The sequence below is a fragment of the Aedes albopictus genome, chromosome 2 (assembly GCF_035046485.1).
Source record: "Aedes albopictus strain Foshan chromosome 2, AalbF5, whole genome shotgun sequence".
In the NCBI taxonomy this organism is placed as follows: Eukaryota; Metazoa; Arthropoda; class Insecta; order Diptera; family Culicidae; genus Aedes; species Aedes albopictus.
Window position 1 is genome coordinate 78,589,555 of NC_085137.1, and position 13,892 is coordinate 78,603,446.

Here is a 13,892-nt window from a genome sequence, read left to right on the forward strand (position 1 = left end):
AGTTTGATTTGTTTTTCAACTGGAAACCCATGTCACTTTGTGCACTGGTCGATGGGGAAAGAGCAATCCTCCAATAACCATGTCATTGTTCTTGTACCGACTTTCGAACCCTCTAAGCAGGATACCCTCTTCGAATGAGTGTAATCACAACCTATTTTAGGGAAACAGGTATTTTAGGGAAAGTATGTAAATAAATTTGTGAAAAAATTTCCACCTGTTTTGCAGGGATTCGCACTCACGACTCTGTATCGCTAGTCCGGTGCTTTAGCCAACTAAGCCACAGAAGAAGGTACGATTCTGCGGAATACAAAGGCAAACTGGATTCGAAGCATCACCCTAACCGGGTCCGTCTTTCACAACTTTATCTCTCCTTCGGCTTTTAGTCAATTATCCTCATTCTCGCGGCCTCCCCTCTAGAGGAATCTCTGGAGAAATTTGCGAATAAATGCATGGACTGCACTGCCGTGTGCAGCATTGCTGTCCCAAGTTCTAGGGCAATCCCTATAAACATGGGATAGCTATGCTGCACACGGCAGTGCAATGCATTCAGAAGGTATACCTAGAAGAATCCTTTTGGGGAATTCTTGTCGAAATCATTCTAGGTAAAACCGACGAGTTTTTTTTTCTGTGAAAATTCCAGAAATATTTTGATAAATCCTTAATGAATCTCCAAAGAAATTGCTGGCAGTGTCTCTGCAAGTAATCGTGTTGAACTTTCTAGGAGTTTTTAGAAGCTGAACTTATAACAGGAATTCCAGAAAGAATTTCCTTTCAGGAGCAATAGTGAAGTTACTCTCTTGGGGGCAAACCAGTATAGGGGGCGCTAACATTAGGAAACCTTGAGTGACCAACTCTGATTTTACCATGACAGCACTGTTTGTGTCACGTCACACTGCCATAACTAAAAACGGCTTTGCGTATCCTAACGTGCGAAGCTTTCGTGAACATTTTCAAAAACCTTTCCCCGCATCCTTAAAGCCTGCGCAGATAATAAATGGTCCTTTACTAATTTCCCTTTCCTATATTTTATTTTATGTGTCACTTCCAGGCAGCCAGTTCCTAGACCACTGCTGAGTTACTTCCAACCAACGGTAAACAACGCTGTAAATCAGAAACCTCATAAAACGCCAATAAAAATCATGAATTTATTGACGCCGGTTTAATGGACAAGTTCAACACGCCTTTTCCGGCCTTTCCCCCCCGTCTTTCATCGTTTTTGTTCGCGTTTTCCCACAGATCTGCTGTTATGCGATACCTTTGATTTTCCGGGAATGTTTTAGAATTCGATCAACGCCAGGTTCGTAAAAATTGAGGCGAGACGATGCCCAACCTGATACCCCAATAGGTTGTTAGACGTCACCTACCTTTAGCCAAATCGTGGAAACAACGACTTCGCATTTCAATTCCTATAAATAACCGTAAAACGAAGCGCCCCGATTTATCTCGTCGTTTACGTCTTCGGTTTGTTGATGTGTCATATTCATGGAAATCACCAGCTCAGAATTCGCAGATTTCCGCCCTCCGAACGTTCTGCTACGTTCAAGACGGACCGTTTCCGGAAGGAAAAAGCGAGCCCCCAGAGAGGAAGCATTAAAATCGTGAAAAATTAATTTAAATGAGTGCGAAAGCGCATGGCGATGAAGATGATGATGATTTTTTATTATCGCCATTACTTGCCATTTCGCGTCAGCTCGTATAAGACCGACTTGGCTACCTTAACTGGCGAGGCAAGGCACCAGAAGCCAGCGCAGCATTGGCAGCGTCTCGAATCGTTGCAATTTAATTATGTATTAAGGTAATTATTACGTATTATTTCCACCTTTAGAGAGGGATTGTGCAGGGCATGCAGCCGGAAGGAACGACTGTTTGCAGTAGAGAGGCGGATGATGCTATGGATTGGAGTCATTTGATGTGCCAAACCAGTGCAGCACAGATTGATGATGATGAAATGCAAAGATTGACACTGAACAGAAAGAGGCTGTAAACTTTATTATAATTTAGGTTTGTAATGTTCTTACAGGCTTCAGTGAGTCGTGTAATATCGAATAATGAAAATTAAACTCAATTTAAAGATGAATTTGGTTTAGAAGGATGCGTATTTAAAGGACACGAAGCTCTATACTTGAATGTTTGTCACCCGATAGTTGAGGTGTCACTAGTCATTTTGGAAACCGCTCAGAAATGCAGTCGAATGTGAAATCAGCGGGAAAATTTGATGTCGCCTTAGCTTACAAGAATAGATGTCAGCACCACCAGCTCTCGATTCTGTAGCAATATCCCGAAAATCACTAGCCTAGATTTATGCCACAAAAGTTCAGCCTATTGGACGCAGTGGCTTAATTTCCCCAACAGGGGAGGAAAAAAAAAGCCTAGATTAGCGATGCAAAATCCAGCTTTTCAGCGGTCTAGAAATTCTTCCTCCATCGGCTGTGAGTAACAAATTTATCAATATGTATATATGAAGAGTCTTGATTCGAAAGAATACATTTATTTACAAAACAGAAGGAAAGTATTAAATTAAATTTCAAAGAGAAAATCGTTTCAATTTAGAACGTTTGACTAAAACATACCGATTTCCCATCATGGAAGAGATCATTACAAGTGCCGCTTCTGTCGTACACTGATACGCGATCCGTCCACCAACGTGCTGGCCACGAAGGTTTCCGTTGGAGTTTTGGGAGCTCTCCAAGGTCGGGATCTACGGAATGTTTACATAAGTTATAGGGAAACGGATTGCGATGTAAAACTTACCTGCAGAAGTCACCATTTTCCACGACGGCTTTTCCCAGCTTCTTGGGGGATGGCTGGAACAAACCCTTGTAGTCTTCCTTGTAGTCTCCAATTAGAACTCGGCTAGAGTTTTTCACTGGGCCAGCAGCACCTGTTGTTTTTGGCCGCGACTTTGGCTTCGATGGGGGTAATCGAACAGGGATTTCATCATCCAACAGAATTGGGTTTCTGATTGGGACCTGAGTAACCGGTGATGCCAACATACTGTTCATCTCACTGTTGCCCATCTTCTTCACCGTGTCCAAAATTTGATGACATTCATACATAGCTTTGTCGATCGTTTTCACGTTGTCACCCAGCTTAATGTACCTCTCGATCACCGCTCGACATATTTCCCCGTGTAGATGGTGCAACTCGGCGATTAGCAACACGTCTATTCCATGATGTACAATCTTAAGTGCGATCATCCTAGTTTTGTCTGGATCGGAAGTGGAAAGTCTGATGATATCGTTGTCTAGGAACCCATTTTGATGAAGCAGTTCCCTCTGCTCGTGAGTCAGTTCATCCAAACTCAAGGTTTCTTTTCCAGTGGAGTCTTTCTTTGTATCATCTTGGATGTTTTCTGTGTCATCAAGTTCAGGCACCTTTTCTTCACCGAGATCCTCATCTTCAGTTTCTTCTATTAGAGTATCACTTTCGATGAGTGTTTGTTGATCGCGACCATCATCATCTAACGAAGATTCTCCATGATCACCATGATCAAGAACCTTATTGGCAAGTTCTTCATCTTTATCAGTGGCAGACTTTATGCTCGCCCGAGGTTCAGTCACTTCAATTGCAGCAAAGAGTTCTTGTTGTGCCTCCACAATGATTTCTTCATCTTCTTCGCCATCGTTCATTGATTCTTCTTCCTCAACCGGCAGTTCCACCTTAGTTTCTGCTTCGGCACTTACTTCCGGCACAGACTCTTCGATTTCAGTCTCTGAGTGGCCCTTACCTTGATTTACATCAATAATGGGTTCACTGTCTTCCTGAGTTACATCATTGCGCTTTCGCTCATCTAGCTCTGTGTCACATTCCTTCAATTTTGCTTCAAGATCTTCTATTATCTTGTTCAATCGCTGGGTCTCCTGCATGGCTTCCGCCGCCGTTTCCGCCGCTTCCAACTGTTGCGCTGATTGCATAGTTTGCATTTCCAACTCCACTTTTCTCACAGCATCCTCTTTCTCTTTCACCATGTCATTGCTAGCCTGCAGCTCCGAGCGAAGTTTCTCTATCGTCTTCATCAACTCTGATTGCTGTTCCGCTAGTTTCAAAGCATCATCATGAGCATCACTTGTATCCGCCACCAGCAACAACGATTCCTTGGCTCGCTTCTCATCAGCAATGTCACGGTTAAGCTTTTCCACTTCACGCCTTCGTTCCTCCATCTCAGCTGCACATTGCCTAAGCTTCTGATCCAGTTCGTCATTCATTTTCCTCATCTGTTCCACTTCCTGCATGGCCACCGCTACACTCTCCGCCACTCCCAGTTGTTGTGTCGATCGGGTCTTGTCAACTTCCGCCTCCATTTTTCTAAACTCATCGTCTTTCTTCTTCACCATGTCGTTGGCATTCTGCAACTCCAACCGTAGGCTTTCGATGGTTTTAAGCATCTCCGCTTCACTTTCGGCAGCCATGCCGCCATCTTGGGTTCCACTTTGTGCCGATAACAAGCGTGTTATTTCCTTCTGCAGTTCTTCGTTGGTCTTCTTTAGAGCTTCGACCTCTGCGGTGGCTGACACCGAAGGCTGATCCTTGCTTGGCGCTTCATGCGCGTTGAGTTGCCTTAATTGCTGTTTTGCGATCTCTTCTCGTTTTTTCACCTCTTCATCCTTAGCCTGCATGGCCAAGTCCAGATCCTTTTTCAGCAAATCGTACTGTTCTTGCAGTGCTTGGCTTTCTTTTTCACGCTTCTGCTGTTCTGCACTGTGAACGACCCGGAGACTTTCAAGCTCTTGCTGTAACGTTGCACAGTTTTCGCATCTTTCTACGATCTGTTCCACGACCATACGGTCGTCCGTTCTATCCGATTCGCTTTGATGCAATGAAATTCGCGCTCTTGGTTCTTCTTCGGCTGTTGAAAGCGTTCGACTCTCAACCCACCGCTCAGTGTTCTGTCTGTTGTAGTCGTCCTCAATCGCCGGAAGAGTTCGCTCGTCCAGTGCTGCTTGGAACCGTTGATCGTAGAGTGACTGAAATGACGGGATATATTTCCATTATTTCACAGCTCTTTTTCCTGATGATGCTCTACAGTACCATCATACTACTTTGCACTTTTGTACTGTGGTTCTAAGGGGAGGCGAGCAATTTAAAAAAACGCGAAATTATGTAAAAGAACTTTAATTTCCTTGAAATATTAAAATCAAGTAAGTGTCCCTCGAATTCTGTTTCAGTCCAGTCAAGTCCACGGCTATTTAAGGTACACTCTGAATTTCATTCACGACACACGAAATTCAACCAGAAATTTTTCGAGAATTCCTCCAGGGATTTTCAGGAATATCAACAGGACTTCCCCGGCTTTTTCTCCCGCAGTTTCTCGAAAATTACTTCAAGAGTTCCTCGGGAATTGCTTCATGAGTTGATTTTTTCGGGAACTCCAAAAGGAAATCCTCGAGAATCCCCCAGGAGTTTCTACAGGGATTCCTCCAGGAGCTACTCGGGAATCCCACCTGTAGTTTGTCAGAAATTTATCCAGATATTTCCCGGGAATTCCAGGAAGTTTTCGGAAATATCGCTGAGTTCCTCAGGAATTTCACCAGCAATTTTTGGGGAATTCCTTCAAGACTTCCTTAAAAATTTGTTCGGAAATTCCTGAGTAACTCCCACAGAAGTTCCTGCGATATTTTACCAGGAGTTCTTCGGGAATTCGTTCAGGAGTTTTTTTGGGAATTCCTCGGAATTTCCTTCAGGAAACCCTAGGCAATCCTTCAAGTATTCCCTGGGAATTTCTTTCTGGTATTTCACGGGAATATCTACAGGAGTTTCCCGGGAATTCCTCAAGGTGTTCATCAGAAAGTCTTCCAGGAGTTCCATGGAAATAAATTCAGAAGTTTCTCGGGGATTCCTCCTGAAGTTCCCCGTGAATTTCTTTGGCAGTTCCCAGGAAATTATTCCATGAGTTTCCCTGAAATTCCCCGGAGATTCCCCAAAAGCTCCCTGGAAATATCTCCAGAAGTTTGTCGGGAATTCCTCCAGGAGTTCTCCGGGAATTCGTCCAGGAGTTCCCCGAGAAATCCTCCAGGAGTTTCCCAGGAATTCCTCCAGAAGTTCCCCGGAAATTTCTTGAGGAGTTCCTCGAGAATTCCTGCAGCAGTTCTCCTGAAATTCCTCCAGGAGTCTCACGGGAAATCCTAAAGGAGATTCCCGACAGTTTCTTCAAGTGTTCTTTAGGAATTCCTTCAGAAGTCTCTCGGATATTTCTCCAGGAATTCTCCCTGGATTCCTTCGGCAATTCTTCCTGAATTTTCCCGGAGATTCTCCAGTATTTCTCCGTGAATTCTTTCAGAAATTATTCTGGGATTCTATCAGGAAATCCTTCTGGGATTCTTCCAGGAACAACTTCTGGAATTATCACAGGAACTCTTTGAAGGATATTTTTTAGGTATTCCGTCTGGGGTTTTCCCAGGAATTCTCCCGGAATTCTTCTGGGACTCTTTCTGAAATTCTTTCTGGAATTTCTTTGAAAAGGAACTTTTGGATTCCTGGAATTCTTCTGGAATTCCTTCACAAATTGCTTCTGGGATTCCTCCCGGAATTCTTCTGGGATTCCTCCAGAAATTCCTTGGAAGATTTTTTCATGGAATACCTACTAAGATTCCTCCAGGAATACTATCTGAGATTCCTTCAGGAGTTCCTTCTGTATTTTTTTTCTGGAATCCCTATAGAAGTTCCCCAGGAGTTCCTCCAGGAATTACCCGGGAATTTCTTCAGGAGTACCCTGATAATACCTCCAGGAGCTCCCAGGGAATTCATCCAGCAGTTCTTCTGAAATTCCTTTAGGAGTTTCAAGAGTAATCCTGCAGGAGTTCCCTGGAAGTTTTTCAGGAAATCCTCCAGGAGTCTCTCGGAATTTTCTCCATGAGTTCCGCGGAAATTTCTCCTGGAGTTCTGCGGAAATTCCTTAAGAACTTTTCCAGGGCTTTCTTTCTGAGATTCCTCCAGAAATACCTTCTGGAAATGCTTTAGGAATTCTTTCTGAGATTCTTTTAGGAATTGCTTCTAGACTTCCTCCCGGAATTTCTACGTGATTCCTTGTGGTATTCTTAAGAATTCCTTCTAGGATTCTTCCAGGAATTACTTGTGGGATTCCTCAACGAATTTCTTCTGGGAATCCTCCAGTGATTCCTTCTGAGATTTCTCCCGCATTTCTTCTGGCATTCTTCCTTGAATTCCTTTTGGTAACTCATGGAATTCCTATTGGGAATCCTCCAGGAATTCCGGGAGAAATCCCAGAAGATATTGCTGGAGTAGTCTCAAAAAGAATTCCAGGAGGAATGTTAGAAGAAATTGTAGGCTTCGTGGCCGTGCGGCTAGCGGCGACAGTCGTCTAGGCGTATCGTAAGCCTCGGAGTGTGGGTTCGATTCCCGCTCCAGTCGGTGGAAACTTTTCGTCAACCGAAAAATTCATCACTGGGCCACTGGGTATTCTGTGTGTTGTCCGTTTGTCTAGTGTAAGTAATGTGTTCAGTCTGTGCAGCCTTTGGCTGAAGACGGTGTGAATTGTCTTTATTAAATTTCCGGAGGAATGCCAGAAGGAATTCCTGAAGGAATGCCAGAAGAAATTCCTTCTGCGGTTTATCCAGGAATGTGCCTTCGGGGATTGCTCCAGGATTTCCTATAGGATTTCCTTCCGGAATTCCTTCAGGAATTAAAAAGACGAACCAGCCAAGGGCTGAAAGTCTCTATAATAAAGTTAAATCAATCAATCCTTCAAGCATTACTACGCATTCTCGGAGAAATCACAGAAGAAATTTCTGGAGGAATCCTACGAAGAATTACTGAAGGAATTTCTGGAAGAATCGCAGAAGGAATTCCTTGAGGAATTCCTTTTTATTTTTACATATTTTTTTTTTATTTTTTATTTTTTTTTTTTTTTTGAAAGGTTCCTAGCGGCACGCCGACGGACGTAGAAACCTCTCCCATCACTGTGCGCACAAGCGTCTCGCGGTTGCGCGGACAACGACAGTTCACTAGGCCTTTGGATAGGATAGAGAACGTAATCCTTCAGAAGTAGTTCACCAGCCGTGCACGGAACATGTCGTCCAGTAAGACACTGTTGCGTACTGACTCAGAAGGTTACGGTAGAAGGTGTGAAAGTTTCGATTTTGTCATATGGTCGATTTTGTATTTGTTTTTTTTTGTCATGTCAAGGTTTAAAGAATGTTATTGTTCATATTTATGCTGTGCCCTATAATTTAATAATCTGTGGTGTGCCTATGATCTGTTAGATAGTCGATGTGTTTGTTATGTCCATTTTCGTTGATCCTCATTTTAGTATTGTTTTTATTATCTTTGAAAGTTGTCTTTCGTCCACATCCCTAGCACTATCAGCATCGGTCCAAATAAGTCCATAATAAAGAAATCCTTTCATACACTCAGTTGAAAAATGTAAAAATATCTAATTTAAATAGTCTACGTTAGTCAAAGTCGAAGTAGTCAGTTTTTGTCGATTTCGTCTTGATCACACGTTAGCTTCGAATCTATAAGCAAGCACTGTTAAATGCTGCACTTCCCACTATTAGTTTCTTAGTTATTTTAAATTGATATTGAAAATTATAGAGAAAATTGAATCACTAAAGCACATCAAATATTGAGAACTATGTATTAGCAAATTGAATACGCGAGATACTACTAATTATGTCATATTTGAAATAAATTTGTATTTGTATAGTGTATTTGTTAAAATTAACCGTAGTAGGAAGCCCAGGAAACAGTTCAAAGTCTGCTGACTCAAAAAAGATTCCGAGACACGTCACAAAACACAAAAAAAATGCATTATGTGTCACAACGACTCTCGAAACCGTCCCAGACTCAATCGATCGGAACTGTTTTCTGGGTATAGAAATTACTAGGCCCCAGCAGGTCCCTCCTATTTATCGAGCATTTCTTTCTGATAAATCAGCCATACTCCATCTGTAGCAGCCGGTTCGCAATGAACCGTTGGAGGCGCATTAAAGTGTTAAAGGTGATATTTTCATTACAAGAATTACAATTAACATCCTTCACTTTAATACCGTCGAACCCTGTGATCTTGGCCAGGGGATAAGGGGGGAAACCATCAATATCAGATATTTTTCCTTCTTTTGTTCAACTGCTATTCTTTCGAGTCTGGGAATAAAGAAAATGCTCATTTAGAATAAATAGAAAAAGCAGTACTGTGGAATTGTTAGGCGAGTTATACAGAGTACTGCTCCTCTATCGCCTCTATCCATTTCAAACTGTCTATGACAGTTCCACTTTGTTCCATGGACTGTGTTCAACTTAATTGCCCTAAAACTGATGAGCTAAACAATTAATCACTGTAACAATATAAGACGAAAGAACAACCTACGAATAAAGAAGGAAAAATCTTCATTACATGCATATGCTCCACATCATAATCTCATTATTATCGCCTAAGTCTAGAAAGAATAGCCGATGCACAAAAGAAGGAAAAATTACTGATAAAAAGTAAGTTCATTTTTCCAGACATCAGTTTCCTTTGACAACACAATTGGAAAATATGTTTTCGGGGTAACCATCTATTCGAGGAAATGGGCTATTCGGGGACCTTTTCAGCCTAATGAAACTTTTTACCTCATGATCTTTTCAGCCTAATGACCTTTTCGGCCAAATGACCATCTCAGTTTTGTGACTTTTTCAGCCTGATGGTGAATGACCTTAACGGCCTAATGACATTTTCAGCCTAATGACCTTTTCGGCCAAATTACCATTTCAGTCTTGTGGATTTTTTAGCCTGATGATGAATGACCTTAACGGCCTAATGACATTTTCGAAGATCAGATTTTTTTTGAAACCGCAGCTTATGCATATGTATTTGTTTTGCTGTGAATACAGGCAGTTTCAATTTAATTTACATTACATACTTGAATGGAGGTACTTTAATGGAGTTTACTTAAATGGATTCTACTTAAATACAGGGGATAGACAAAATGATCGGGACAGGTAAATTTTTTAATTTTCAAAAAATGTTCAACCAGCTGTAACTTTTCGAAAAGTGCATCAAATATTCTCAAATTTTTACTGTAAGTTGATCAACTAGTTGTGTATCAGTGGACAAAATTTGGAAAAGATCGGGCTACTCTGCACTATGTTATAAAGATTCAAATGCAATGAATTTTTGACTATTATTGACTTATATAATGAACTTTGAAAAACTTACAACGCAACATAAAATTCTTAATACGGAAGAAAATTATTACGATTAGTTTATTTTTTCTAATAAAACACCCAATTTTCTAAAACTTTAACATCGTTTCAAAATACAAGATGCTAATTATAGTTCATTTAAATTCCCTCATATTGTATTGAATATAAATATGTTATGAAGGAAAGTAACAACATAGCCTTCAATTGATAGAAAAAGTATTGGGATGCATATTAAAAGAAGACCAATTTAATAAAAAATCATAAAATAAATAAAATTGCTATAACTTTTGCTCTTGTTAAAAATTTAAAGTTCTGTCAAACGTTTTTCAGAGCTCATTATATAGGGGATTCTGGGGTAATACGCACCACTTAAGGAAGATGCGTCCAAATGCATATAAAAAGGCAATAATTTATTGGTTTAATGCATGCATTCATTGCATATACTTTCATTCTAAGAGAAACCAAACAAAATTTCAGCCTTAATACAGTTCAGCTCTTGAAAATAACGTTTTTTGTAAAGACTAACATTACGGTTTTGTATGTTTATGCGGGGCATTATGCACCCTTGCTCGGGGTAAAATGCACTACAACAATGGGGCAGGATGCACTCAAACAAAGGGGCAAGACGCACCACAACATTGAGGCAAGATGCACCGTCGAGTTTAGAAATCTTTTTACTTCTTAGACAAAATGCATGTTTTATAAGGTTTTAAGACAAACAATAGCTCAATTTTGTTTGCGTTTACTTACAGAGCACTCATAGATATTATTACAGCTTGTTTTCTATAGGTGCGTTATGCCCCAACCAATGGAGTGCATATTGCCCCAATCAATAGCAAAAAATAAAATAGTTTAAAACATATAATTCACGTAGATTACTGTTTAAGTTATTTTTCCTGTGCTTAGCATTGCCCTCAATGAACTGAATAAACACAACAGCATTAGATGTTTGGTCGGTTTTCACCATCAAATCATTCGACAAGCGATCGGGAAAATTACATCAGAATCGTGCTTTTCAATTTTATTCATTTTTCTCACTAATTACGTTACGCAGATATGTAAAATTTTCCAGATGCTCATTTATTAAGACGTTCTATTAGACTGATAAGGTTTCAAAGCTCTAAAACCGATAATCCCTGAAAAACAAAGGGGGTGCGTTTTGCCTCGACAGTGCGTATTTCCCCAGATGCCCCTAAGTCATAAATGGTCGAAATTTCATTGCATTCGGTTCATTAAATCCGGAGATATAACAGCTCAAAGTTGGCTATCGAATAATAACACCTTTTTCTAGAATCTTTAAAACTTCGTGTAGAATAGCCCGATCTTTTCCAAATGTTGTCCACTGATACACAACCATTTGATCAACTTACAGTAAAAATTTGAGAGTAATTGATGCACTTTTCGAAAAGTTACAGCTAGTTGAGCATTTTTTGAAAAGTGAAAATTTTGCCTGTCCCGATCATTTTGTCTATCCCCTGTAGAGGTTTGAGTGTACGATGGCTACACAAACAGCGAAACAAAAATGAACTATTGGTCTATCTAAACGTCCTTTACATGTGCCAATTGGTCATTTTCAGAGAATGCTCTCAGTTAATAACTCTTGAAGTGCTTATAGAACATTAAGCAGAGATGCAGGTTTCATCTCAGTCAAGACGTTACACCAAGAAGAAGTAGAACTTACCAGCAAATGTTCCAGCTCATCCTCGACCTTTTCCCTGTGAGCTTGCTCCAGCGCTAACTGCCGCTTCAAATCCGTCACCTTCGACTGCTGCATGGCAGCCCGGTGCAACTGTTCCTTTAAATCCCGCTTCTGTTGTCGCAAATCTTCGTACTGTGCCTTGAACAGTACCAACTCCGCTTCCAGCTTTTCGTAGTCTTCGGCTTGCATTCGGCTGAAGTTCGCTTCCACCTCTGCGTTGATCAGCCGTATCCGGTCGGCGGCTTCCATTCGCTGACTGCGCAGTTGATCGCGCAGCGATGCATTTTCCTTGGCCAACAGATCGTAACGATCGGCACGTTCCTTTAGATCCACTATGACCATCTCCAGATCTTCCAGCTGTTGCTCGAAATCGTTGCGCTCCTCTGCCAGAATCTCCGACTGCTGCTGAAGCTCGTACAGTTCCTCGGACTTTGCTTGCATCGCTTCCAGCTGTTTGTCCAAGGTCTTACGGGATTCATCCAGCTGCTGCATGGAGTCGTTCTTCCGTTTGATTTCCGCTTGCAAGCTTAGGATGTATTCCGCCAGATCGTCCACATCCAGATGGATCAGGTAATCTTTGGTGAGTTCGAACTGACCGTCCGGCTGTTGTGGGGATGAAAGAGTTCCTAAACAACCTTATTTAAAGAATGTTCTCTATCAGCGTACTTACATGGAGCATCGCCTTCTTGAACCGTGCCTTGTGGACCACGTCCAGGATGTAGTTGGAGCGTTTCTGTTTGTCCAGGGCCCACGCTCGTCCGTCGGTACAGAGGTCGTAGGTCATGAGGGCGCCATCGCTACGCTTTCGCTCTGGAAGCCGTGGCTCCTCATTCCGGAAGGGCACGTTGAAAAACTCCCTCTGGGTGGTGTAGGACATCGCTTTGGATATGTGCCGGCCGAAACGAGTGTTGATGGTATTCTGTCGAGCTTGTTTGACAGATCCACGGACACGTGACACCAGGACTGCTCTGATGTTTGGTTTTTAAGGAATGTCGCGAGTTTGTATGTAAATTTCAAATCAAACGTACAATCTGTGTTGTTGCACACTATTTAGTAAAACTTGGTGTGTATCAGTGGAGAACACTCAACGACTGCAGGTCTTCATCAGTAGATATCTGTGGTATTCGTGCATGGTGGCCTTACAATTGTATCTCTAATGCGAAGCTCCATCGTCGGTTTCATGAAAAGCTGATAGCAACAAAATTTCGGAAGCGAAAGTGAAGGTGGGTCGATCACATTCTACAGGGGCGAGAACGATCTCTACAAGCAAGAGTTATATGGAAGCCTGCAGAACGTCGGCATGGCAGTGCAGCCTCAACAAATAAATAAAGAAAGTCGACAGAATTTTCGTCCAGGCCAAAGATCAAGGCGATGACGGGTACATAATGACCCAGGACGGCAATCTTCCCTTGGGTGCTCAGGACTGAAGTAAGCATGAAACATTGACTTGTTAAATCAATTGATTTCGAAATGTCTTCCCAGAATTTTCACCGTACAAAATTTAAATCAACCAGACCGACATTGACCGAGTATGTATAGTTGCAACTCCTAGGAAAAGGTGACACGGCTGCGGTGGCTGCAGCTTAGCGATGTTAATGCTGAATTATTCACGCCAAACGGTTCACTTTAATACGATACTGAATTTTTCATAAAGCTCTGTCGCCTTACCTATACCTGGTCTAGTGGCAACGATGTTCGCCACCACAACCATCTCCACCATGTCCGGCTCAGCTGAGACAGCTGTGGTCGTAGCTAGCTACCCGACCCGGGCACGGTAAATGGATTTTGACTAGCCACTGAGGTGCAACGGTATGAAATGCACAAACACAAAAAAAAACATTGGAATTCTTTCCCGCTTGCAAACCTTCTTTCGATCATTTCTAGTATAATAAAACTCTATAGATATTTTAGCGTATTCGTATTACAATTCGTGGAGAGATCATTTAACCTTCATTGCCTCTTTATTCTCCAACAAGAAACAAGATTTATTAGGAAGCAGCCAAATGGATAACATGTGCAATTAAGATGCTTGAGATTTCACGTTCGTTGTTGT

The 13,892-nt window shown here is 41.7% G+C and overlaps 1 protein-coding gene across 1 annotated transcript; it reads right to left on the bottom strand.

The window, feature by feature from the left end:
* Positions 1–2,550: 2,550 nt before the first annotated feature.
* Positions 2,551–13,559, bottom strand: LOC115259906 (myosin-11-like). The gene is given in 6 exon segments (XM_062847659.1): positions 2,551–2,698; positions 2,752–4,964; positions 11,822–12,442; positions 12,510–12,721; positions 12,724–12,870; positions 13,508–13,559. Coding segments are annotated over 6 exon segments (3,348 nt in total). The 3' UTR covers positions 2,551–2,595.
* Between the last annotated feature and the right edge of the window lie 333 nt (positions 13,560–13,892).